Raw genomic sequence first — 27,476 nt, forward strand, 5'->3', positions numbered from 1 at the left:
AACGAACGTAACCAAAAAAATAAACTATGTATTATATATCATTGTTTTAAAAAAAAATTAAAAGATAAAAGAAAAAAATATTCAAATCCCAAAATACTTTTTAAAAACAAATTTATCACTTTGGAATCCAAAGAAGTTTGAGTGCCAAAAATTCAGCTCCTTAAATTCTCCCTTTGAAAAGTTCTCTCAAATCTTGAAAAGGGTCTCAGATTTTTGGCCTCAATCTCTCAAATTTCTTTGCTTTTGGTCTTCTACTGTTGTGAGTTGTGACCCTTGATGGGTTTTCTCTAGGCATGTACAACTTTTGAGGTCTTGGCTTAAATGGGTTCAAGGTAATTATTTCTTTTGTGTGTGTGTGTGTGTGTTTTTTTCCTATCTGTGGGTTATTGTTGAATTTTTTGCTTATTGGGTGGCTAAAAAGATTGTTCTTTGTTGAAAATGAAATGGGTAATTATTGCTTTCTCGTTTCTTGCTCACTGATTGTTGATAAATTTTAAATTTTGGGTTGTTGGTAATCTCTTTTATAAGGTTTACAAATTTTACATATTTGCAGTACTTGTTAACTACTTGATAACTGATGTTTAAACATGGATGGAAACTGTTTCTCAAATTCTCTCTCTCAAACTTTCTTTATTTTATCAATTTATTGTCCTGCTGGTTTGTGTTGTATGTTCTGGATATTATGGCACGGTCAAGTGGCAGCTTTTGCTAAAGCCCTGTTTGGTAGATGAGAAATTGGATTATTAGAACGAGATCTTTGAATCTTTAAGTAGGCATCCCAATCCTCCTCCCTCACCAGACATCTTTTGGCTGGCAACAATAGAGTTGTGGTTGTTGTGAAATTGATTTTCTAAAATAATTCAAGATGAATATTTGAAGTATTTAAGTCTCGTTTGCAGTATATGATAGTTTTAATGCTAACAAAAATGTTTAACTTGTGAATTAGATATTTATCTATGACCAGACTGTTAGATTAGTGTTCATGAATTAGAAGTTGTAAATCGCCCTCCATAATTAATTCTTTTATAGTAAAAAAAGGGTGTTTATTTCTAGTCATCTTTGAGTACAACAAAAATAAATGTTTGAAATCCCAGTTTAATCACTTGTTTGATTAGAAAGAATCACTATAACTTTTTGGTAAGATGGGCAGGGTTATTCATTTGCAGGATAGGGGCTGGTGTTAGTAGTGAGGCTAATGAGATTGATTATGTTTTTGTAAGAACTGTATCCAATCTGGTTGTTGCTTGTTTAAGCATTCATTCTTCTTGGGAGATTTGTGGGTATGTATTTGTCCTCTTGCAGGATTATTTGGAAGAAGTTAGTTATTGACTTTGATACTGTTATTGTTGTTACTGGTTGGAAAATACTTGTGGCAAGATATGGCATTTAGAATGGCTTGATTAGATGTATATGCCATTTTCAGTGACTGACTATGGAAATTTCATAGCTCCTTAACTATCAAATATATACTATGTTATATTACATTTTCTGCTGCTATTCCTTGATTCTGTGAGATTCACAGTTCCCTCTGGGACATCAAATTGATGCCTTGGTCCATGTTTTGATGTTCAAGACATGTGTCTTTAGGGCTTCTCTTGATTCTTCTGATCATGTTTCTGAAAGAAGTCTCAAGGAAGACATAAGTAAGGTTTAGCGAAGGGCGAATGAAGCCTCAAATATCATGAGTCAAAGGGTGTGCTAAATAAGTTCTCCTGTCCATTAAGAACAGTAGATAACAGGTGTGCTTTGCTCAATTAAGTGTGACTGTATTGTACTCGATACTTTTTTAATGGAAGAAACTATAGATTCTACAATTCTTCTCCCAATCCTTTTTTTTTTTTTTTTTTCATTTTTTCTTTGTTTGGCATGTAAGATTCATTGGGAGCTGAACCATATTTTCTTTGAGTTTGAATTTATTTATATATTTTTATTTGTCTATTCTCTTCTGCTCTGAGAACATTTAATAAAACTCAGTTTCAAATGTTGGCTGATAACTGATATTCTCCCACTTTTGTATAGGTCACCAATTGCAATGAAGCCTTTTGAAAATAATGAAAATGACTTGGAAAATGGTTTCGACAAAGACACAGAGAAAACAACACGAAGTACCAGGGTGACGAAAATACCCAATCAAGCCTTATTGTCTGGCCTTGCATATTGCATTTCCTCATGCAGCATGATATTGGTTAACAAGTTTGTGCTTTCCAGCTATGATTTTAATGCTGGTATATTCTTGATGCTGTACCAGGTAATTCAATGTAATTGGTGTTCCTTATAAGAGATTGAGATTCTTGATTTTACTTTTTTCCCTTTTTAATTGATAATAATTTTGTTGGGGTTTACTCAATGACATTAAAATGACTTGGAAATGTTTCTGATATGATATCTACCAAGTTCATGACACTAAAATATACTTCTGTGGATGCAGAATTTTATTTCAGTTTTGATTGTGTCTACATTGAGTTTTCTAGGCGTGATATCAACAGAACCACTAACATGGAGATTGGTTAAGGTCTGGTTACCTGTGAATTTTATTTTTGTTGGGATGCTCATTACAAGCATGTTTAGGTATGACATTTTTCCAGTTTGTGTTCATCTTCGTACTGTTTTTGTAGTAACATGGAGACCTTTTAATTCTATGGTTTTTAAAAGACTTTGTTCCTTAAATATGATTAATCTTTTGTGCAGTTTGAGATACATTAATGTCGCTATGGTCACTGTCCTGAAGAATGTTACCAATGTGATAACTGCTGTTGGTGAAATGTATCTATTCAGTAAGCATCATGACAACAGAGTCTGGGCTGCTCTATTTCTAATGGTATGTTGATCTCAAAATGTGAATTTGGGATTTAGTTGTTTCTAGAATTGTCAAATTGGGATGTGGAATAAGACAATGAACTTCATATTCTTTTTCTAGTTAGGTTCATTGCTTGCATCTAGTAGTGTATCAACCTTTTCGTCAGTTTTATTCTTGTTGATTTTACGTTGCCCACATTTTCTCCCCCCTCCCCCCTGTTTCTTACACATCTTAAACAGTTAAATTCATTTTAGACATATTATTTAAACTAGGGGATCAAATGTAACAATTGAGAGTTTATAGACTAAATGGTGATAGGCCACCCAAACCACAAGGGATAAATTTGGGCTAAAATGAAATTGTTAGGATTCCATCAAAAGTACCTCTATTGATTTCATTTTAATAAAAACTTAAGGGGACAAAATTTTACAATTGAAAAAAACTTATGGGACTAAGTTGATATCGGGTCAAACTACAAGGGGGTAATTTGTTTGTCCATGTTAGAATTGTGTGGTTAAATGATTAAATTTACCATATAATCATTTAACCTCACAATTGGACAGGACTCAATTTAATCCAAACTTTAGGGGATCAAATGCAGCAGTTAAAAGTTTGTGGACTAAATTGTGAACAAAATGATTAAAATATGAATATGATAGTGGGCACCAAAGATTGGTCGGCCTGCAGAATAGGAGGTTCGTCTGAGGTTAACATGTTAATAGCTTTACATGGGCGACACATGTTTGAAAGGGTGCATTGCTTGTGCCAATGTGTCAATGTATATATGTGCGCAATAGTTATCAAGATGAACTCTGATTAATTCTGTGTTGGCTGATGTAAATTGGTACCAACTAAGCTTGTTCACTTTTAACTTATTGGGAATTCAAGGCCTTTATTACTGAATTTGCACTTTTATGAAGATTTTTATGTAGTAACTTTGTTTTATACATTTCCATGAGTTTACAAATGAATAAGTTTGAATTGGCTTTACCTGTGGCTTGTGCAGATCATTTCAGCAATTTCTGGAGGGATTACTGATCTATCTTTTCATGCTGTTGGCTACACATGGCAGCTTATTAATTGCTTCTTAACTGCATCATATTCTGTGAGTGCATAATTTGGACATCTGGATTGTCCATAAGCCAGGCCTTTGTATGTTATTTATAAAAAGTTCTTTTGCATCCATTACAGTCTTTTAGCATAATTTGGCTTTTTGACATATTTTATTGAGATATCTCTTTTTCTTAGTAAAATTTGAAAGTTGGGCATAAGTATTAGTTGTTAGGCTTGCTATGCAGTACAAGGTTGAAAACTCTGGTCAATGGAACTAATCTCCAAATAGAGTAGTTGTCATTGTCCCCCCCCCCCCCACCCCTCTCCCGGGGTGGCAGATTCTTGTTCTTATGTTGGTCTGAGTCTATTCTCTTACAAGACAGCTTTTAAATCTTTGGAGGACTATCATGAGCTTTTTTGTGGCTAAGAAAATGGGGGATGCATTCCCAATTTGGTCAAAACCTTTGATGTTAAGAACCATAATTTACATAAAGCTTATGAAAAGATAGTGATATGTTGAAAGTGTATGTATAACTTAAGTAGGCATCTTTTTATGGAGTGAATATATGTGCAATAATTATAATTTACTTAGTTGCATAAATGAATTTCTAGTGGTCATACACTGGGTTCTTGTATTTCCATTTGGATTGGAGAGTGGTTCCCCATTTGTTACTCCTCCTGTCCCATTATATTGGTCCTTCTTTCCCTTTTTTTGGAAAATCTATTATAATTGTCTATTTGAAATACTTACTAGAAAAAAAATGATAATAATAACAGATAGTCCTTCTAGTATTAACACGCAAAAACAACAAAGGCAAATTCAAAATGTTTAAGAAAAAAGTAGTGATGTTTTCTTAAAAAGTAGAAAATTGTATAGAGGAATGACACATTGGACGAAGAGAGTTAGTTGAGTTAATGGGCTCATTTGTTTACCAGCTCTCACAACATTACTTGTTATATTTTAGTTTAAGTTTAAAATGTAGCTGATGTATTATTATCTTTCTTTGTGCAGTTGACTCTACGTAGGGTCATGGATACAGCAAAACAAGTTACTAAATCTGGAAACTTGAATGAGTTTTCAATGGTCTTGCTCAATAACACCCTATCCTTGCCTTTAGGGATTCTTCTAATTTTTGTTTTCAATGAGGTGGATTATCTCTCTAAAACGTGAGTTTTTTTTTTATTCCCTTTTTCGGAAATTATTTCTTAAGTAATAGTATATAGCTAATATACCATGTCGTCTGTGCTATAATAATTGGTATTGTGTTTTTGATGTATAGAATTTATCTTTTCTATTAATAATTATAGATGTTCAGCGTTTGCATAAGTTGATATTGTAGTGTCTTTGTACTTCAAACAAACTCTGTATGACGTAATGATTCATTTCAAAGCAGAATACATCATATTTATTGGAAGCAGTTTCTTCTCTTGTATACTAGACTCTGGCTATGGAGCTAAATTTGTTTTACTACAATTATCGTATTTGGTCCATATAATCATCTTATTTGGCCCATTTAATCTAAAATTTGTTTAGATATTGTTGGATATAAGTAGAAATGAGGAAATTCCTTCATGGCTATCGGCCTATCCCAAAGGGACTCAAATGCTATAGTATGACTGGACATTTTTAGTTTTTATGAGATTAGTGAAGATTAACTAGAAGCTCAATGGTGTGTTCTGGCTATTGCAAGATTAATTTGAAATCTTGCACCTGAGATTGGCTCCTTTTCCATTCCCAACTGTTATTTGCTAAATTCTGAAACATTCCTGGTTATAGAATGGATACTGTCCAGTAAAATTCTCCCACAATAGAGAAATCACGCATTTGGTAATCAAAATTATCATAATAGTTTTCCCTGCTTATCTGTCCTTGTCCTGGTCATTCATTCCTTGTTCTTTCTCCCTTTTTATGTACTCCTCCTTATGTCTTCCTTTCTTCAACACTGGTTCTTTTTAGAGTGAAAGATTTCTTCTTCTTCTCCTCTTTTTTTACTCTTTCTTTTTTGTATAATATGCTTGGTTTAAATGAGAAACCATTTTGCAAGAGTTACAGTAATTTATCCTATTGCGTTGAAATTTTATTCTGATTCCTGTTTACTACTTGTGATCAGATCATAATACGTTGTACTCACTAACACCCCCAATGAGACCCTGTCCCATCTCCATCCATCTTTCTTGCTAGAGTTTATTAATTTCATTCAAATGGCTGCTTTCTTCACAAGATAGAGATTGTTTCACTACTCCAGATTTTGTATCAAAAGATCTCCCACTCAGGACAAAATCTTTCATTTTTACAATGACAGCTAGTTATATGATCATTTTTCTTCTGTACTGATGAGTATGCTTTTATATCAGTCTTCTAAAACATGGATCTAATTATCATACTTGATTACATTAATTAATATTGTAATCTATAAAAAAAAAATACATTAATTAATATTGTATACAAGTATTGTAACTAGCAAATAACGTGTCTACAATTCTTTTAACTAGATGTTATCATAACTTAACTGTGGATATATTTCTAACAGTTTGCCAAGAAAACTGATTTTCTTTTATCAAAATTGTGTTGTGCAATCTTTTGGATCTTGGATTGAATTGGCAGGCCACTTTTGAGATTGCCAACCTTCTGGCTGGTAATGACATTGAGTGGATTTTTGGGACTGGCAATCAGCTTCACTTCTATGTGGTTTCTTCATCAAACTGGGGCTACAACATACAGGTGAGATAAGAATACTTACCTCCAAACAGAAGAAGCTAATATGTTACTTTTGGGGTAGGATTTTTTTTTTTTTTTTTTCTAATTGAGAATCAGATGACCCCAACTTTGAAAATGAACTTAGTATCGGGTTATAACTTTTATTTGCCATTATTATTATCGTTTATATTTATTTATAATTTCTCCTTAGGGAACAAGGTTCAAATAAAATAGAGCTCATGTTTGGTAAGAATTGAAGCTTTGTGCAAACTGGCCACCCAATTACAAACCATTGGCATATGATGAATGCTTACATTGGGTTGATTTGGGTTTGAAAGTTCAGCGTTGGATGGGACTGATTCAGTTGGGCTGGTCTTATGCCATTAGGAACTGTTTGTATCAAGTCAAATGAAGTTTGACTGAAAGTTTTACCATTTTTTTTTTCTCTCAAAAATTAATCATCGGTTTACTTTGCTTAAACCATCATGCTTATCTTAGACAAGACCATATTAGTGATCAATCACGCTTATGTACATCTCTAATCACTGAACTGCATCCTGCAGCCTTGTGGGTTCGTTAAATAAGATCCCTCTGTCTGTTGCTGGCATCCTCCTTTTCAAAGTCCCTACCAGCTTGGAGAACTCTGCAAGCATTTTCTTCGGTAAGTTTTATCCATATCATTGAGTTCTTCCACAAACAACATGAAACAAAACTTTGAATGTGTAGTTTTAGCATTACCAACACATTTTTGCACTCTGTAGGTCTTTTGGCTGGAGTATTCTTCGCTAGGGCCAAAATGCGTGAGAGATCTCAAACCTGAAAGGCAGTGAAAGTTATGGTTCTTTACATGATAACCAACTTTTGCACTCTCGTGTAAACTGCATCTGACTGCTTGACTATCCCATGAAGTCATCACAAATAGTCAGTCAAGAAATGTCGTATGAAAAGTATGTAGATGGAGTGAAGATCTTGGCCCATTTACAGTGCTTTCCTCTTGAATTTCCTTCTTACAAAGGAGAGCAGCCTTCTATTGGAATGGATTGAGTGTCTGGGTTTGTTTTATTGAGGGAAAATGCCATCACTAATTCTTTTTCAGACATGTAATGTGACACGTAGCTCTTATCTTTACCCACATGTATCATTGTTGTGTCTTATAGATTTTCACATTGTATTTGAAACCTTCATATCTACGTAATGAGTTAAACGAGCTGCTCAAGATAATGGTGAAAGTGGATTTTACTTCAACAAGTGAATGCAGACAAGCTTTTGGGTTGCTTTTTGATAAAGAAATGTAATTGATTGATATAGTCATCCTTGAGTGTTGGGGCACTTGACATTTCCTATTTGGAGCCTCGTGTATTTGAATGCCCCAAAATTAATTTGTTGCCTTTTCTTTATAAGTAACACAACCAATAACATAGAAATGTAATTCATCAGCCAAAACTTGTATTGCATCAAACGATATTTCTCATCAGCCTCTGTAAACTCCTTGGAGAATCAGAAATTGTAGCGATGCTCTAGAGCAGTCCAAGTGTTAGCAGGTTGGTCCTTGCACAACTTTGTTTTGGTAGCTTTTTTAATTTGTCTGCTGGCCCTCCCATTTTTTGTTGATGCAGTCAGCTAGGGTCTCTGTCCTGATGCTGCTGTAATTGTTAATTCTAGTTGTTTCAATAAAGCTTTTGCATGTTTATCTCCCTCCCCCCCAAAAAAAAAAGAAAAAGGATCAGCCAAATCCGGAAAGGTAATTGGGTGTAAAATCGTTGCAGCACTATGATGGTTGGACTCGGGTCAATGTTTGCGATAAATTTTCGGTTTTCCAATCTAATTTCATCTTAAATGGGTGCAACACTGGACATTTTCGGTTTTCCAATGGGTGCAACACCGGACATTTTTGGTTTTCCAATCTAATTTCATCTTAAATCTTCAAGTTACACTGATCAATAACTTCATTTTGTGTTCTCATTTTTTTTTTTAATAAAAAAACATAAAGCAAAAACTTGATTTTGTATGTCTTTATAATATTACAGTAGTGGGTCCAAATCTGGTTTGGTTGACTTTTCTACAATAAATATATTGATTAAGGAAGTTTTGCTGAAATTAGGTGTTATGTTAATCCTGTATGAATAAGGAGCGATGCCACAGTAAATGGTAGTATGTTTTTCCTTAGATCAAGTTGCGGCCTTGAGTTTGTAAACCTAAATTGCCAAAGAGAAACTCAGTTCCTCCATGACCAACCCTAGGGTTGGTCATGGAGGCTCTAATGGTTAGGTTAGCGAAAAACATTAGAATACTAAGGTCAAAGAGAGAAAGCTATCCTCAGGAGAATGTTCTCAGGTGAGTTAGAAGGGAGTTAGATGAGCAAAGAGGGAGTTCTCGAGCAAATAAAAAAAATCCCTGAAAAGACCAAAAAGTTTTCTCAAGAGAAAGTACTCAGGTGAGTTAAAGATAGTTCCTAAGAGGGCCAAAGAGAATCATTGAGAGAATTTCCTTCAACGAGACAGAGTCCTTAAGAGAGAGAGAGAGAGAGAGAGGGTCCCATTCTCAAATAATTTTTCTTTGTTTTACAGAGAAATGTGTAATTGTAAGCTCTCAAGAGAATATGTGGTGATAGGTGAATAGAGAATATTTAGTTATTGGTCTTTTTTGAGTGAGACGCCACACCCACTATTAAATTATTATGCTTTATCGTGTCTATTTTTATTTTCCATGCCTATAATAAAATATTAATAATATAATGAAAAATCATTATTTTAGCATGGAAAAAAACGCCCACATTTCCTACTCTATTGTAGTGCCTAAGACGACGTCGTCGCAGTATAGCTTGTCTGGGTTCCATTCCGTATTGAGCCCACTCTTCTCCACAGATAGAGAAATTGGTCAGTTATTCACAACTTTGACTTTGACTCTGACTCTAAAGGCGTTGCAAGACAGAAACAATCCAATCCCCAATCCGAGAGCTAGGTTGTTGTTGGAGGAGAAGAAGATGGAGATCCAAACCAACAACTCAAACCCAAACCCAAACCCAAGTCCAAACGGGAACTCGATAACGGGATCATGGCCGGTGTGGCCGACAGTGGACGGGTCACTGGGGCTATCGGAAGATGAGTCGGTGAAATACGCACGGCGGTTCTACAGGTTCGGATTCGCGATGCTGCCGTGGCTTTGGGCCGTCAATTGCTTCTACTTCTGGCCTGTTCTCCGCCACTCTCGCTCCTTCCCTCGCATTCGCCCCTGTACTCTCTCTCTCTCTCTCTCTCTCTCTCTCTCTCTCTCTTCAATGTTGTTGATTTTCGTTATTGGTTGAATCGAATCTTTAAATTAAACTAATTTTGTTTCTTTATTTATTTATTTATTTATGTTGTGTGTATATAGAGGAATGAATGTTAGTTTCTGATAAAGATTATGAGAATTGAGAACCATTTTACTTTTATCTGATTCTGTGGGTCTTGTTGCTAGTTAAATCTTGCCTCCCTACTTAGCAGCGTACACAGTTTGGAGCGGCTGGGTTTGAGAGAGGTTTTTGGGCCATTTCCTTAAAATGTGAACTGCTGCCACACCACAGAGTCGAAATTATGACTACATTGGTGGCTGTTTTTGTCGGTGTGGTACTTGGCAATTTGACTATCAGTAAGACAAAGGGGGGAAATCCACGAGAGAGAGAGAGAGAGTTCCAAAACTCATAAGAATTAGTTTAATTTAAAGATTCGATTCAACCCTATCTTAGAGCAGATCTGAAACCCATTTTCTTTTTCTTTGTTCTTGATAGATCAAACCCGATCTCTCTGATTTAGAGTTTGGAAGTTTTGCACTCTTTGAGATTGAGTGTGGGGTTGGTGACCAGAGTGTGAGGAAGGCGGACTGTGGAGGTGGCAACTGAAGTAGAGGAAAGAGGCAAGAGAGCTGCGAAAGGGGGGGGGGGGGTAGCATCAGTTCTGGTTGGAACTTGAACAACCCTATCGCTACTGAGTCTGATAATATGTACCTTCTTGTGTTTGGAATTTTGATGAAATGCTTATCCATTAAGGTGGGTAGGTTATTACACTCGGGAAATAAGAGAACTTGTGTCACAATTTTTTTTAGATGTTAAAGCTCAATTCTTGGCAGTGAGCTCTAACTCAATGATGCACAAGAAGTTGGAGAATTTGTCCTAGTATGCTTGTGGTGAGATTAGGATTCAAGGGATTTGTGGATCTAGGATTTAGAACTTTTAAAAAGAATGGTTATGGCTCAAAATTGGATAGTCTTTGATGAGTTTTGTATGGCCATTTGATAGAGAAGTATGCGAGGTTTTAGGGTTTTGATAGATAACTGGAAGGTCTTGACTTGGGGTTGTAAGGAAGAAGGAAAACAGAGAAAGTTATGGGTTGTATGAAAAATATCCATGGACAAAATCACAACAAGGGGAAGAAGAAAAGAGAGAAGAGAAAGGGAGAAAAAGAATAATATGCCAGCATGCCTCCATGCTAAAACACTAAATTTTTTATGAATCAAGTTCATCTATTCTTCTAGTATATTCTTATTAAAAAAAAAAATCTATTCTTCTAGTATATTAACTTGAATTATATATAGGACTCCTAATTTGACTAGTGAAATAAAACCTAATAAGGTAATATCTAATAAATGATAATTTGGACTCAAACAAAATCAAACTTAAGGTATTTAGGATCTCCTAAAAAATTCTAGGCTCCACTAAACCTACCAAAGTACCCTTAATTTATGGGGTTGTAAAAATATAATTCGCTCTTGAATACAAATTTGATCATAGCCCATTAGATAAAGACCCTAATTAAAAACCGTGTCAACCCTAGAACACATAGTACAAGACCTTTAAAACCTCAGGACTTTAACTTTAATTGGACTACACACATGGGCTCCACAAATAAATCTTGAATAGCCGAATTTGTGAGGTACTAACAAATTAATCTTCCATGTTTGCATCACTCAAACAACACTTCCTTTCCTTATAAGAGCAAGGTAAAGGATGAGGTCGTGGATTTAAGACCCACCAAGTGCATTTGTAAACCAATGACTTTTGACCTGCAATCACAAATTTCATTGTAGTTCACACATCAAATATCATATGGGCTTATTATGCATTGTTTGGTCTAATCATGCTTCTTTAACCAAGAAAGGAGTGATCATTGTATACATGGAGGTTTGCACCTAACTGAGGGTTGGCTATGGCCTTTCTATAGACTATTTGGGGTCAGACACAAGTATCATTCGTTGCCATTCTGTCCTGACCAACATCATACTCTGTCACGTCTTTGATTAGTATGTCTTTTCAGTTCTGGTTTATTCAATTGAGAATGTGTATTAGGTGTCATCCAATGTACCTATTTATTACAATGGGAGCACTCTCATTGTAAAGCAAAGAAGCGTTTTACTCGCAATCACAAATTTCATTGTAATTGGCATGTCATATGTCACATGGGCTTATTTTTCATTGTTCATTTGTTTGGTTCAATCACACTTATTTAACCTAGAGAGGAGTGATCATTATATACATGGAGGTTTGTACCAAACAGAAAGAAATAGAAGTTCCACATGATGCATTAATTATGTCTGATGCACTTGTTTTACGCTGTGTCAAAGCTTCCTGTGTAATGTATTATTTCCTATTACATACATGAACTAATTCACTAAAAAGGGGAAAAGAGAACAGAAGAAGCCATATTTTGTTTGTGTCTGTATTTCTGTTCAAATTTGAAAGGTCATCCTAGGTCTAAATGCCGTGCCCCTGATCTTTGTGGTTTGAATTTTTATAACTTCAAGATATATGATGTGCAGTATTTCTGTTTTTCAAGATTCTTGTGTCTGACTGTTTGATCTCCCCTACTTTCATTCTTTAAGTTTGCTGCATCTGCTCAACTTTGATCTAAATTTATGCATTATTTGCTGAAAACATATCTCTACCTTAAATAACCCTTTCACAAAAAATGGGATAAGGGTGAGGTTGTAAGTTCAAAATTCATTAAATGCATAAGTTGCCAATAAATAAAAAAAATCTCTATGAATCACTTGGTGGTGGCAGTTATATAATAACTGAGTTGCTTACTATGTGTTGTGAGAGGTACACACTTAAATTAGATGGATACGGTCTCCCATCATGGGGACAGGGTCATCTTAGGATATTTTACATTTTTTTTCCCTTCAAGTGGATTTATTTGTTTGGAATTATGAATTCCTGTTTGAGCCATTTCTCCATAAATTTTCCATTTTCTGTTTTTCTTGTCTTAACAAACATTTGGTTTTGCAGATGTTGTGAGATCAGCAGTTGGGTTTGCTGTATTCACAGCTCTTCTATCATCATGGGCCTTTACATTTGCCATTGGAGGGGAGCATCTCTTTGGACCTGTTTGGGATCAACTTGTAATGTACAAGCTTGCTGATAAATTAGACTTGACCGGTTGGAGCTAGTCTAATGCACTCCTTTCTAAATTTCATTGCTCTCAACACTCTTTGTATTACCCCTATCTTTCTTCCTAATTATCTTCTTTTTTGTCCTTATTGTTGGGGGTGTTACTAGGATTCTTTTACTTTCTTTGAACACATGATTTTGTGTATATATACATATATTCTATGCCGAGAGTTGTACAATGCTTTGTGTATTCACTATTCAGTGACGAAGTTGATGTTGAGGCCGTTCTACTCCTCAACTTGGAATTAATATTGAGTGTCAAAAGTAGTAGCCTTTTTTCAGTTATAAAAATTTATATTATATATAGGTAAAATATTTTGCGGATTAAGAACTAGGTATTACAGAAATTCTTTGATTGTACTTGCAGTTGAATATGTGTAATTAAGATGGTGTCTAAATAATAGATTTGACCAATGATGCGGAAGAATGCAATACCTCAAACAAAGTTAGGTTTTTCTTAATAAAATAAAGAATACAAAGATTTATAAAATTCAACATTAAAGCCATGTCCTTGTGTGTTATTGGCACCAAAACACAGAACTATGTGAAAGTGATGACAGCAAAATTTTCCTACTCTGGACTCAGTGGACCGAGGCGAAGCTGGATGCACGAGGCTTGCCCTAGTATGCAATGGGATGGCTCACTCTATTTTTCTACGTGGCCATTGCAGTTGGTTGTCACTCTCACATGAACCTATTACTTTTTCTCTACCATTCACAATATCTACCACATTAATAGTTATGGCAAAAGTTTTGATTGTTGAATGCTAAAGTATTTTTTCTCTTTTTTGTCCGACCTCAATCCACAAGAGGTTTAGGGGATCTATAGGGATTTTTGAAGCACATCTTTCTAGAAATGGGGGATTGAGTGGAACATTAAGTCTAATCCTCCTCTCCTTTGTTAGGTTGAGGGATGAGTTAAGGCTTAACCCTACTTCCCCTACTATTCAGACTGGTCATTTAATAATTATTATATGAAAGCTGTCAGTAAGTGACAACAATTAATGCGGAGGTGACAGTTAGCTTCTTATAAATGTTATTCGATAATCATCAAGCAAAGTACTGATTACAAATATATATATTGTATCACATAGTTTTGATAAATTCAATGCATTAAGACATGATAAAGCAATACACAGTTAACATTATTTTTTGGGCTAAAGTTTCAACAGAGCTAACTACTTTGTGGTTTTTTGGCTGCATATTATAGTTGACTAAAGAAGAGGTGCAAGCTTGTGTCAGATAGCCTATAGTGAAACATAAAGAACTAGACTGCAAAGAGCTATCAAGGAAAGGGTTGAAAGATTTGCAAGAGTGGATGGTGGACAACAAGGTTCCTAGAAATTGCTAATTTCATTTAGATATTGAAATGGTTATTGAGGGAAATTTAGAGCAAGGAAAATGACTAAAATTAGAGTTGCTTCTGAATACGTTTCAATGGAGGTTTGAGATATTTGAAGCTAGCCAACCTCATATTAAAATGAATTTCTTCTGAGTGTCTCTAAATGGTCCTGTATCCAAGTAGAGTTTGATTCCTGCTATTTTGTAGGGTGGTGCTTTATTCTTGAATGAGTTCCCAATTAATTTGTTTCCTTTTTTGTATTCACTTGCTACCTATGTACTTTGAGGTTCCATAATGAGATAGAAGTGCTTTCAAACTCTTATTTCTGATTCATTAATGAGATATGTTAGGGATATGGCGCTGCTTGCATTTTGGTTTTTACATTGTCTCTATGAATATTGCATGTTCTTCAAGTTCCTCTTGAAGCACCATTTGTAGAAAGATCCAATCTTGCCTAAAGAACATAAGTTCATTATAAGACTCTTTTGACATTTGGAAGAAAGGTAGCTCTTTAAATTATTTACATTTCTACCGTATAAACGTTTGAATATTCCTCTTGATATGACATTTTATGTTTCATGTTTATTTTTAAATAAATTTAAGGTTTAGTGTTATACATGGTTTAATAAATCTGCGACAAGTAATGATTTACCTTAGCTATTTATACAGGAAAATTTTGAGAAACATAAACCTATTAGTATGCCCAAAGGGTTTTTTAAAAACACTACTGAGATTTCCCCCCAACCCTCTTCCTACTTTTGTAATCTCTTATCAAATATATGGTGATATATGCTCTACATAGCATGCACTTATTTTTATGTATACATGGATTATACTTCACACATTTTTTCCATGCATAGAGAAATATCAAATTTTTGCTTAAATTTATTTGTTTTCACAACAATTGAAAGGAAGTCTAATGACATGCAATATAATTGAAATTGATTTCCAAATTATTATTACACATAATAAATATTGTACATAGGCTATAAGATAAAGTTTTTAAAAATATTTTAAGATGTACCGCGTATTACGCGGTACATCGTCTAGTATTTACAATAACTCTTTAGGTAGGAATTGCCCTTCCTTCTCGATCAGTTTATCGCTATCTCATCGGAATGAAACTAGGGTAATCATTCGACATGCCATTCCCTCTTTTTGATGAGGTAAACATTGCCGAGGTCTTCTGGGCTCCTCTCTCTACTCAGTTTGATGCTGGGCCTGTAGTACTTTCCTAATGGGCCTTCATGTAGAGGTGATGTAGGAACCCCTTCAAATATACTAAACTATCTAGCAGCTAAATTAGAATTACTGACACCAATATATATATATATATATATATATATATATATATATTTTTCGCATGCCCACCTCTTTGCATTTCATTTAGCAAAGAATAATATTATTATTGTTAGAAAGTGTGTACAACCAATTCAGCAAAAAAGAACTTCGTACATTACCGTTGGTGAACCAGACTACAAAATTCTCCCACATATGCTATCACATCAGCATCATAAGTAAAGCCGTGAAACTTATTCGATTTGCAGTTTTTTGTTTTCTTAGAATTACTCTTATGTCCTCTCAAAAAGAATTACTCTTATGAAAGTACGTACAATTCTATTCTATTGAATTTAGAAACAAATGGGACCATTGACAAACAATGAAGCAACCATAAGAGTAGCTCAATTGTCATTTTCTACTGGCACTATATATATATACACACAATTGGTCATGCTTTGTTGCCAAATATGACTAAGAAAAAGACAGTTAAAAGACCCGCCAACTATACATGCCAAATGAGAGGTTGGTTTTCAATTTTCAGGATGGAAATACAAGAAATTGGTTATCAAGCCAATCAATAGGATATTTTCACAATCTATTGTGTAGTACTCCAAGTCATAAGAACTCATCATTGCTTAGGTTGGATTTTTTTTTTTTTGATAATTTAATAATTACAATGAATAAGATATTTTAAACCCTGAATGTTTCTATTAAAAATACTAAAAAATGTCAAGTAGTTGAGGTAGGTGTTTAAATCACTTTCTTTAAATAATTGTATTCTCGCTTTGCAAATATAATTTCGAATTGTATATGGTGTTGGTGGTTTTCAACGTTGGCCATTTTTACTATTCCAAATAATTTTTAATAAGTTGCCAAACGTAGGAAAGATTTGATTTCCTTTTACTTTTTTGGGCATATTATATTTTATAAGAAATCTCTTTTGGATTAGGCAAGTTCCTTTACACACCTGCACGTTCATGATAATGTCAAAATGGTGTAGTAAAAGTTGGATTAGGCAAAATGACGTTGCTTAGTATTATATGCCAAGGTTTAATGGGCACAATGAGCTAGAAGGTGTTCAAAATTCTTATCTAATCTAAGTTAAGCTTCTTCTTTTTTTCTTTTTGAATTTATTTTAGGCGGAGTGGGTTGTTAAGCGTATCTTAATAATAGCATTATCTAGTATTTCGAACATAGATGATAGACCTTTAGAGTTTGATTCTCTCATTCCTCAATTAGGGATAAAAATAAAATTAATAAAGTGAAAGGAAAAGTTGAAAGATAAGGATAGAAGGGGTATATTCAGCATTTTGTCAAAGTTGAGAGGGTAAGAAGAACCGAATAATTAAGAGGAATCAAAGTTGAGAATTGAGAGTGTATGAATTTTTTTTTTTTAAAACCCTTTTAGAACAGTAAAAAGTAGAACTCCCGTACTTTAATTTTTCTTTTTCAAGGAAACACTAAATTCAGACATGTAAAAATTTCAAAATAGAATTCTTGAAAATGAACTTTTTTTGCGGCTTCAAAGGGAATCGGAAAATGTTTAGTTTATATTCCTCTAATCCATTATATGACAATTATATGACAAATTATTAAATAATTATTTTGCTAAAACTATCCTTTTGAAAGACAACAAATGTGCCAATTTTTTACCTCATAAAAAAGTGAAAATTTAAAATGATAACATGATGACTTTTTCTAATGGCCAGTAACTGCAATTCAGCTAGGAATAATATTGAAAACTGGAAAAAACTTGTCAACTATATACCCCTTGGATTTTTTTTTTTTTTTTTTTTTGCAAAGTTACTTGTGCATCCACTACCTTTTTTGGGATTGAGACATCAACTATATACGTGCTGATTTTTTTTTAATTATTATTTTTTTTTATAAATGAATTCTCATGTAAAAATTAAACAAACTTTATTAGAAAATTAAAAGGAGAAAAAAAAAAAATTCTGTCTAGGTCATCTTGAGTGTGTTGGATTTCAATACACCTTGCATCAATCTTATGTTGCATAAGTGAGTTTTAATTAACTCAATTAATAAAGTCTCTTGTTGTTAAATATGAGATCTGTAATTCAATATCTGCTTACACCAAAAATCAAATATTTGTATTAACCTGATTATAAAAAACAATCATTATATAGCGGACTTTTATAAATTGACATTCTATCATATCTATCAAAAAGACATTATATTATATATGTTGCATAAACTTAAGTAAAGTACCGGCAGGGGAAGATTTGCCCCAGCTCTCTGTCTCTCTCTTTTGAAGGAGGGGGGTAATTAGGCTTTTGTCTATTTCCAATATTATATATATTCCTATAAAAGAAAATATTATATATATTATCTAAAGCCACCAAATATGACCAACTTTATATTTGGACCCAATTCTGTTTAAAGGGTTTGTTGAGCTTAGGGTACAATATTTGTTATTTGAAATTAATGGGCCGGGGGTGGGTTTCTTACAGATAGACAAATTACCCCCCTAATAAAGTATCACAAGCTTAGGACTGAGACTTTTTCTGAACATTCATTTTTCCTTTTCGGGGAAGACATTTTCTGAACTTTTAAAACATATGCTTTTCCTTTATTAAAAAAAAAATAAATAAAAAATCTTTTTAATTATTTTCTAACTTTATAGTTGATCAAAAGTAACAGCAGATGCATGGGAGCTGGGAAAAGCTATAATATTATATCATAAGATTGAGACAAAGGAAGAGGTCTGGTCTAAAAACAAATTCACACTCAAAAGTATCTTTATATATATATGTCACATAAATTAATTGCAAAGAAATCAGAAAACCTTGGTCCCAGTCAATAGAGAAGGCTAATAGCAACGCAACTCTTCTTCTTCATACATTTCTCTCTCTAGTAGACTTATGGGATGTCGGTGGTATTAGTGCCGGTTATGATATATATATATATATAAAAAGAAATTAGTTGAGAGTACAAGAGTTTGATTTGGTGGAGTATAAATTTTCAATCTGTTAAGCAATCTATAGATTAATTATTAATAATAACTAACCATAAACTGCCTTGTAAGACCGGAAGAAATTTGCCCAAAAATTTTCCAAGAAAATAAGAGGGTAAGACTAAGTGCCTTAATTAATTTTTGTATTTTGGACTTAGCACCAACATGCAAGTATGTGAAATTCGTTATCCTTTGTTTGACTTTACCCATGATGTGCTTTAATTATTCCCATCCCATGCATGGCAATCTGCTTCTTCCTTAGCTTTAATATATTGGCGTTTGCTTTATGGATCATAACCCAAAATTTACTTATTTATCTTTGCAACTAAATCATTCCTTGAAGAATGAATTCCCAATTATCAATTTTTATTTTATTTTTTGTTGGCTACGTGATCCTATGGATTTTGGTTCCTCTCCTCCATTTCCCTCTCAAAGTATTGTGGGTTGCAAATGCGTTTTTTCTTATTAAGAGAAATGCTTATTGATAGATACAAAACATGGCTTAGTTTGTTACCAAAGGTTTTCATCAATAATAAGGGTTTTATGTGTCCAAATCTGATGCCTCATTATTATTTATTTTTTTAAAGAATTTTAACCTATTTATCATTAGACCAAGATTTCAATAAGTTTTTGGTGTAGGCGGGAATTAAGCTCCGGATCTTTTATATAACCATTAGAAACTTTATCAGTTGAACTAACTGGAACTTACAGGATGCCCTATTATTCATTTACCATCATGGTGAAATTTAGATATATATATTCTAGACTGTGTGAATGACATTTTGGTTACTATAGCAACATGGCCAATTGTAATTAAACTCTTATTTCCAAGTTGAATTAATAATTTTCTATCAAGGATCTCTGAGTTTCTTGTAAAATCTAGAATGAAAATCTCTTAAGACTTTAGGGACTCCAATTTTAGCATCAAGTAAAGTCTCCAAAATTAGTGGTAAACCTTGAGCCAATCCCTCACTTTACAGTTACATTGTTGATAGTCTACAATATATATCTTACTTTCACAAGACCGAATATATCTATCCATAATCTATCTGATGATCATTGTGTATTTTGTACTACCTCAAGCACATCATTTGCTAGCTATGACATTTCTATGTTCATCTTCAAACCTTGTTCATAAGAAAATTTGGCTAGGTGTGTATGATTGCCAATCCACTATCCAATGCTGGATTGCTATTCATCTTGGCGACAACTCATCTTCCTTGTCGATATTGTTAATTACTAAATTCTCTTGGATATCTTAAAATATCATTTGAAATTTATATCTCACTGCTCATTGTTCCTACACTTCAATGTGATAATAGTGGTGCTACTTATCTCTTTGCCAATTTGATTTTTCATGCACGTACTAAAAAAGCTGATATAGTTTTTTTATTTTGTTCATGACAAGGTTGCTATCGTAAGGATCTTCAATAATGCATTTTATTTCTACCGAAGACTGCATTGCCGACATCATGATCACAGGTCTCTCCTCTAGTTGCTTTATGTTTCTTCATGAAGCTCGCCTCTCACTGTCTCACAAGTCTTCAACTTAAGGGGATGTATCAAAGAATGTATTTTGGGACTTGTATTTTAGGTCTAAATTTTTTTGTTTCTTATCCTGTGCTTGATTACATCAATGTTGTATGTGGAAATGCATATATAATCAAACTCCACTTTATGGATATGTTTAGATACTGCTTATTGCTGAAAATTGAAAATTGAAAATTGAAAAAACTGTAGTAAAATAATTTTTAGATGTGTGAATAGTATTGTGAGATCCAGTTTTAAAATTGTTTTTGCTGAATTCCGTACTTGCGGGTCTTATAAACAGTGCACATGATTCACAGAAAAAACGCAAACGCGTTGCTATCCTAACTTACGCTACATGTAATATTATAGCATAGGTTTTAGCCTTGTTTCAACCATATTAGCCATTTTGCTAATAGTCCAATAAGAATAAAATCTTTATAGATTTTTTCGGTGCTAGACGTAAAGTTGTGATTTACAACTATGTTTTATGATGGCTTTATTCCAAGATAAAAAGTATTGTAATTGCAATAAATTATTTCCTTATATTTTGTGGGATTTTATTGTATTAGGTTTAGTATTAACTTGGTGAAGAATCAAGCATGCAATGAATTAGATTAGTGCAGTTTCGCGACTAGCTCGCGAATAAAGGGACTCGCGAAAAGGCCTCGTGTGAAGCACGTGATTAGAAGCTGAAGAATCATACCAACCTATCATTTCACGAGTACTTCATGAGAAATGCCATATTGTGAGGTTCCCACAAAACACTTTGTTTGACAAAAATAAACTATGACTTTCCTATCCTTCACTCATACTATACATACCCTTATTACCCACAAAATTAAAAAGAGACTATTTAGAAGAAAATCCTAGAGAGGTTTCTACAGCACACCCACCCTTGTTAGAGAGAGCTACTCATCATTAAGTGATTATTCCCTAGTAGTCTCTTCTCCTTTCCCTTTCCCATTGTTATACTTTGAGAGAGGATTTGTATCTAAACACAACTCACATTTATTCAGAGTGTAGAAAGTGTTTTGGAGCTTGGAAAGTTTTGGAGATTTGCCAAAAGAAGCCAGTGAGGCTTGGCGGATGAAATCAGGTAGAATTGTGGGATTTGGAAAGCTAATGAAAACAAGATTCCGAGAAGTTCATTGATAGTAGGAGCTTGGAGGGCTCGAGTACATTAGGTAGATTAGGGTCTTTTTGATATTCGTGTACTTCAACTTATTCACTAATGGATCGATTTCAACTTGGAGAGTTGTAGAAAGGTTTTTCGACGAGTACTTCAATTTCCTCCTTGATAACATGTTTCGGTGTTATCTTGTATTTGTATCTTTCTTCCTTACTCTTGAGTGAGAATTCCTTAGTATTCTCTTCTCCTTTCTCTCTCCCATTGTTATACCTTAAGAGGAGATTTGTACCCAAACACAACCCACACATATTCAGAGTGTAGAGAATGCCTTGGAGCTTGGAAAGTTTTAGGGATTTGCCAAAAGAAGCCAATGAGTCTTGATAGATGCAATTGGACAGAGTTGTGGGATCTAGAAAGCTAGTAAAGACAAGATTCCGAGAAGTCCATTGATAGTAGGAGCTTGGAGAGCTCGAGTACATTGGGTAGATTAGACTTGGAGGGTCTTTTTGATATTCGTGTACTCCAACTTATTTATTAATGGATCGATTTCAACTTGAAGGGTTGCGAAGAGGTTTTTCGACGAATACTTTCGTTTCCTCTTTGATAACACGTCTCTGTATTATCTTGTGTTTGTATCTCTCTTCCTTACTCTTTAAGCTTTGCTTTTATTGCTCATTGTGGTTGCTTATGCCTTAGAGTAGTGTTACCGGTTTATAATGCATGCTTTACTCTTGCTCTGCACTTAGTTAAATTAGAGTAAAAGCAAGTAAACCGTAATTTAAAATTGAGAGTTTAAACAAGTATTAGTGTTTTCACTCTAATTGAGCGTTTACTAGAAAATTATGAAGTTTTTAAAAATAAATATTATAAAAAAATACAATTGACACAACAAATTTCGTAACTTTTTTTTTTAATAAAGAATTTTTGTATATAATTCAATAATTATAGAAGGAGGTTTGAACCTTAGGCAATTTTACAGAAAACACCATAAAATATTAATTGAATTATAAGACTCTTGGAATAAGTTGTATTTTCAAAATCCAAGAAATATTTCATAATTTCTTGTAGGAAACCCGTGAAAATACCATGTAGTTTATATGTGCAACAATCATATATATAGATGAGCATACATCTTAAATTCACAAATTTGAAGACTACATGTGTATATAATAACAATATTCTCTGTCATCTTTTCCATCAATAAAATATGAGTGCATGGAATTTTACACAGTTAAGTTCTATTTCACTAATTGGATCCGGGTTGATCTTTAGTCATATGAGAATGTTTAGTACGTTTGAGGTTTGCTTGTTATATAAGTATCCTGTTATGTAAGAGAAATAATTCATGTACTGTACTATCTCCATACAGCTGCACAATATGAATGGAATGATACATAATAACTTACCAAATACATGAAAGAACCTTATTTCAAATCAGTTCTTGACAGCAATACATTTACCCACTCACTCCAACTGATATTAATGAACTTCCTCATTCTATCACTCTATTAAACTGCATGGAACAAAATACTTCTAAAATGATACAATCTTAAAGAATACAACTTCATGTTGTGGGCTTGCCTTTCCTCATCAGATGCAAATATACAGCTTTCCTATTAATTTGCTTAACATATTTACTAACATGCATGAGAGAGAGAGAGAGGGGGCAATAATTGGGGCAAAATGGGTGAATTGCATTACAGGCAATAATTAAGCATAGGTAGTGGTTGTAAATGTGTATTATATAATTAAATATAGCACACCCTATTGTGTGAACAGATAACAAAAGTGACTTTTCATCCATAACCCAAGACCTAGTCTCTCTCTTCTTATATGTATATTCTTACCTCTCTACTTGTTCTGCTTGCCTACCTCTTATGAATCTTAAAAACTTTCACGTCATGTGATTAATTGGTTACCATAATAAAGTTTTCAATCTGGTTTTCAATATTGTTGGCTACAGAAGATGAAAAAATCTAGAAGCAGTACTAGCAGTGATAGTGAAAGTGTAAAGAGATGCCATAGAGGGCACTGGAAGCCAGCTGAAGATGAGAAACTCCAACAACTTGTTGAACAGCATGGTCCCCAGAATTGGAATTTTATTGCAGACCATCTAGAGGGAAGATCAGGTAATATGGTATCAGAGTTGTGTTTTATCTTTTCAAAAATAGTACGTAACAGGGTTATGTCTTATCAATTCTTACTTTTCAACTCCTAATAGTCTGTTTGAATTGAGGAGGAAAGGAGGAATGTGGAAGAGAGTAAAGTAGAAATATTTTTGGCCAATTCTACTCTATGTCTCTCCATTCTCTCTCTTTCCCAAAATCCAAATGGGCCCTAAGGGTCTCAGTATTTTCCTCTGATGGTACCTGTTCAAGCTATAAGAAATGGGGTTTTCAAGCTAATTTTTTCTTTGTATTGTAGGGAAAAGTTGCAGATTGAGATGGTACAACCAACTTGATCCCAATATTAACAAGAAGCCATTTACAACAGAAGAGGAACAAAGGCTTCTTGCAGCTCATCGGATTTATGGAAACAAATGGGCTTTCATAGCTCGCTATTTCAAAGGTAGAACTGATAATACAGTGAAGAATCAGTACCATATTATGATGGCAAGAAGAAAACGTGAAAGGTTCTCAGTCCAAGGTCATCGAAGTCACTCCAAGTTCCAAAACCTTCAAAAATTAGTGACCTCATCCATGAGTTCATTACATTCTTTGAGTTTTAGCCAGTCAAAGATGACAACAGATTCATTCAGTGTTGATATTTTTGGTGGAGGAAGAAAGAAACATTTAGGTCCAAGTATTTCTTCAAGTTCCAATGAGACATCACATGGTTTGAATAATTAGTCTCTTTTCTTAATATTAATATTGTTACAACCCTATTTCTTATGTGTATAATAATAACACAGATTTCATTGTGCCAGGAATCCCTGTTGTCCACGAGGTTGTTCCTCAACCTTTCAGGTTCTCAAATTTCGATGGGGTTTATGAAAGTGAAGAAATGCTCAACTTAGAGAGACTTGATGATAACTCCACTGCATGTTGGAACTTGAAAATGGCTTCTGAGCAAGATCAAGGAGATGGATCGATCGTTCACAAGGCTGTTCCCTTCATAGATTTTTTTGGCGTGGGAATCTCTTAATAATAATTAGTTATGCGAACTCATTCTCATCAGCTGAGTTCTTTGAGTCTATATTTTATGAACTATAGCCTCATTTATCTTTATATTACATACGTAAGAGAATATCTATCAACATTTAGGGCCTAGCTCAGATTGAATTAGGCATATTGAGGAGGCTGTTTTATGTTAATGATAGGCGATTATTGCATTTCACCACGGAACTGCAGTACATATTTTGTGAAGCTTAGCTTGAATTAAACATATGGACGAGGCTGTTATATTTCTTTATGTTTATGATATATATATATATATGCAGCTTCAACGCAGCAATTATTGCATCACGGAACTGTAGTACATATTTTGTCAAATAAAAGATCATTCACTGTCAGTCATTGATAGATGTACGGTTTTAAATGAAAAATTCATTTAAAACAAAAAACTCAGCTTAGCTCAAGAATTTTTATTTTTATTTTTTTTAAGAATCAGCTCAAGAAAGTTTGTTTATCTTCATTTATTTAGTAAACGTAGGTTTAAGCTATTGAATACGTTAAGTTTAAACATAATAATGTATGTATAAACAAGCTTTTAAATATGTCTCAATTTAAATATATATCATATTATATGATTATATGTGTACAAGTACAAAAATATACTTGTTGATGAATTATAAACCTTTATAAACAAAGTTTGAATGATATCAAACTATTATTTGTAATTATTGATAAAAGTATCTTTAATAGTAAAATTATATATATAATTTTTAATAAGACAGCATTGGTGAATATAAATTTTATAAGTTCATAAACAAAAATTATTTTATGTGATCAACTCAAATAATATAACTTTCAACTATAATTTAGTTATTAATTGATTCCATTGATTTGTAAAAGGATAAGAAAAATATTAATCATGGTATATTCTATATGTGAGAACGAATAAATTAATTAACTCTTGAGCAAACTTGAATTTCTTTGACAAGAAAATGAACTATAAGCTTGTACATGTAATTTATCTTGGTGATAAACTAGAACTTGGCACATGTCCGAATAAAGATAAATAGGTCAATTGTGAATTTATAATACTTGATTTGACTCAACTTATTTACAACCCTAGATAGATGTTACTAGTAAATCACAATCATTTTTGAACCAGCTATATATATACGTGTTGTTTAGCCACCCACTTTATTGTGAGAATGTGAGTCATCCTCTACATTTTAAGTTGTGCATCATCGTCTCAATTTCCAGCGAAATTAAGAAAATCTTATTTGATAATCAATATTTTATTTTATGTGAATCTTTATATTTGTAACATTGAATCTTTTTTTTTTTTTTTTTTTGAGGAAGTTGTAACATTGAATCTAAGATACAAAATGAATAAATCAGATGATTTTTTTCCCTACCGTTTCAAAGTAAAGTAATAAATCATACTTTCTAATTTTACATTACACAATTGACAACAGCTTGGAATGTATTGGCAATTGAAATTCTTCATGTCAGCTCCCATGTTACTTGTTGAAAGTTATAAGCAAACTTTGTGTTGATGATTTATAGCTAGGTCCAGAAGACCAGAATGAGGTAAGTAATGCAAAACAAATTCTAATCTTATAATTCTCAGCCTCGATCTCAAAAATCTCAGCCTTTACTGGTTGAAGTTTATCTAAGAATTCTTCAAGACAATGATTCTCAAAAAAACAAAAAAAAAGATATGGAGTCTGCTTGTGGTAAGACAGTACTTAGAGAGAAATCCTAGCATTCAGATTTGAGTCTTCAAGAAATAATCGAAATTAAGTATGAGGACAACTAAGAACATTTGCATCAAATCACGTAAAAATTTATGTATATTTTAGTATAAGAACTAACTTTTTTTAAAATAATAATTTTTTTTTTCAAAACACTTTACATCATATTATCTATTTTAAACTATATTTTATTAAAAGATCATTTTTCTTGATTTTTTTAAAAATCGTTTCTTTTTCTTCACATACAACAAACCATCATCCACCCTTTTCCTTCATTTTCAAGATATGTAAAAAAAGAATAAAAAACCAAATGAAAAAAAAATAGCGTCTATTTAAATTAATACATTACTGTAGTAATCATGTATTTTTACACAACTTTACATGACCTAATGTGATTAAATTTTGGACTTGTTGGGTTCACACTTGTTGAGGAACTAGGTTAGGGAGGTCTGGGTTTAAGCAGAGGAGCTTGGTTAGGGAGGTCTGCCTTCACCGTGGGTTTTAATTTTTGATTTTTGAGTTTGGCTAAACGATGTCGTATAAAACTTCAGTTTTTGTGTTTTCACTTTGGGCAAAACGGCATTGTTTTAAGATTGATTTGGCATAGGAAAAAAAAAATCAGCAATATGATATGTCACTAATATGATATGTCACTTAATAGCAAAATCAAACTAAGGAAGACGAATTGCTAACGAAACCAAACTTTGGGAGGAGGGGGATAAAATCAAATTTCTAAAATTTTGGATGTAAAATCCAAATAACTCCAAACTTCAGGAATGTACTTTGTAATTTACCCTTTTGATCTGATCATTTTTTATAATACAAGCGCTGATGCAAGTGATTTAAAACTTTCTCAATTAATACAGGTCCTTTAGCAAAAGATGACAAAAAAACACATTGAGTAAGTAATTGATCATAGGCAGAACGTAGGGTATGAAGCATAATAATAACTGGTTATTTACACGCTATTTGCATGGACACTGATTGACAATTTATAAGAGAGAAAATCAAAAGTGAATTAAAGGACAAAATCAAAAGTTATAAAACAAAATTATATTAATTATTATTATCCCTTGTTTGATTCCTTGCACTTCTAAATTTCTGAAAAATGATATTCTGGGTGGGTCCGAGACATGCATATATAATATTATATTCCTCACACTACTCTTTTTCTTTTGTTTTCCACCTCCGACAAACCAAACATTAAAAAATAAGAAAATTTAATCACTGCAGGAGAGAAATTCATCTCTCAATTATATACGTTAAATATACATATATATACGTTAAATATACATATATATATATATATATATATATATATATATATATATATTATTTTGGCTTTTGTAAAGTCGGTTGGAATTGTAGAATTCCTTTATCTGAAGATC

General features: G+C 33.2%; 3 protein-coding genes across 3 annotated transcripts; all 3 read left to right on the plus strand.

The window, feature by feature from the left end:
• On the plus strand, positions 1–7,755 carry LOC142631168 (GDP-mannose transporter GONST1). The gene is made up of 9 exons (XM_075805264.1): positions 1–332; positions 2,020–2,248; positions 2,429–2,568; positions 2,689–2,818; positions 3,804–3,902; positions 4,863–5,017; positions 6,456–6,572; positions 7,112–7,209; positions 7,310–7,755. Exons 1-9 carry the CDS (start codon positions 322–324, stop codon positions 7,366–7,368), a joined length of 1,038 nt encoding a protein of 345 aa, XP_075661379.1. The 5' UTR covers positions 1–321; the 3' UTR covers positions 7,369–7,755.
• Positions 7,756–9,288: 1,533 nt separating this feature from the next.
• On the plus strand, positions 9,289–13,233 carry LOC142631169 (putative gamma-secretase subunit PEN-2). The gene is made up of 2 exons (XM_075805265.1): positions 9,289–9,781; positions 12,808–13,233. The coding sequence occupies exons 1-2, from the start codon at positions 9,304–9,306 to the stop codon at positions 12,966–12,968; spliced, it is 639 nt and encodes a 212-aa protein (XP_075661380.1). The 5' UTR covers positions 9,289–9,303; the 3' UTR covers positions 12,969–13,233.
• A 9,814-nt stretch (positions 13,234–23,047) lies between these two features.
• Positions 23,048–24,721, plus strand: LOC142632288 (uncharacterized). The gene is made up of 3 exons (XM_075806725.1): positions 23,048–23,353; positions 23,649–24,059; positions 24,151–24,721. The coding sequence occupies exons 1-3, from the start codon at positions 23,191–23,193 to the stop codon at positions 24,366–24,368; spliced, it is 792 nt and encodes a 263-aa protein (XP_075662840.1). The 5' UTR covers positions 23,048–23,190; the 3' UTR covers positions 24,369–24,721.
• The last annotated feature ends 2,755 nt before the right edge of the window (positions 24,722–27,476 follow it).

The sequence above is a fragment of the Castanea sativa genome, chromosome 4, assembly GCF_040712315.1.
Source record: "Castanea sativa cultivar Marrone di Chiusa Pesio chromosome 4, ASM4071231v1".
Classification (NCBI taxonomy): domain Eukaryota; kingdom Viridiplantae; phylum Streptophyta; class Magnoliopsida; order Fagales; family Fagaceae; genus Castanea; species Castanea sativa.

What these genes read in the sequence shown, in the direction of transcription:
- LOC142631168 (XM_075805264.1), top strand. An exon ending in CTCATTACAAGCATGTTTAG is followed by an intron (nt 2,569 to 2,688) that starts GTATGACATTTT and finishes TCTTTTGTGCAG; the next exon opens with TTTGAGATACATTAATGTCG. An exon ending in GGGCTGCTCTATTTCTAATG is followed by an intron (nt 2,819 to 3,803) that starts GTATGTTGATCT and finishes TGGCTTGTGCAG; the next exon opens with ATCATTTCAGCAATTTCTGG.
- LOC142631169 (XM_075805265.1), top strand. Translation starts at nt 9,304, where the DNA reads ATGGAAAAAAACGCCCACATTTCCTACTCTATTGTAGTGCCTAAGACG. An exon ending in CTTCCCTCGCATTCGCCCCT is followed by an intron (nt 9,782 to 12,807) that starts GTACTCTCTCTC and finishes TTGGTTTTGCAG; the next exon opens with ATGTTGTGAGATCAGCAGTT.
- LOC142632288 (XM_075806725.1), top strand. Translation starts at nt 23,191, where the DNA reads ATGAAAAAATCTAGAAGCAGTACTAGCAGTGATAGTGAAAGTGTAAAG. An exon ending in CCATCTAGAGGGAAGATCAG is followed by an intron (nt 23,354 to 23,648) that starts GTAATATGGTAT and finishes TTTGTATTGTAG; the next exon opens with GGAAAAGTTGCAGATTGAGA. An exon ending in TTCCAATGAGACATCACATG is followed by an intron (nt 24,060 to 24,150) that starts GTTTGAATAATT and finishes TCATTGTGCCAG; the next exon opens with GAATCCCTGTTGTCCACGAG.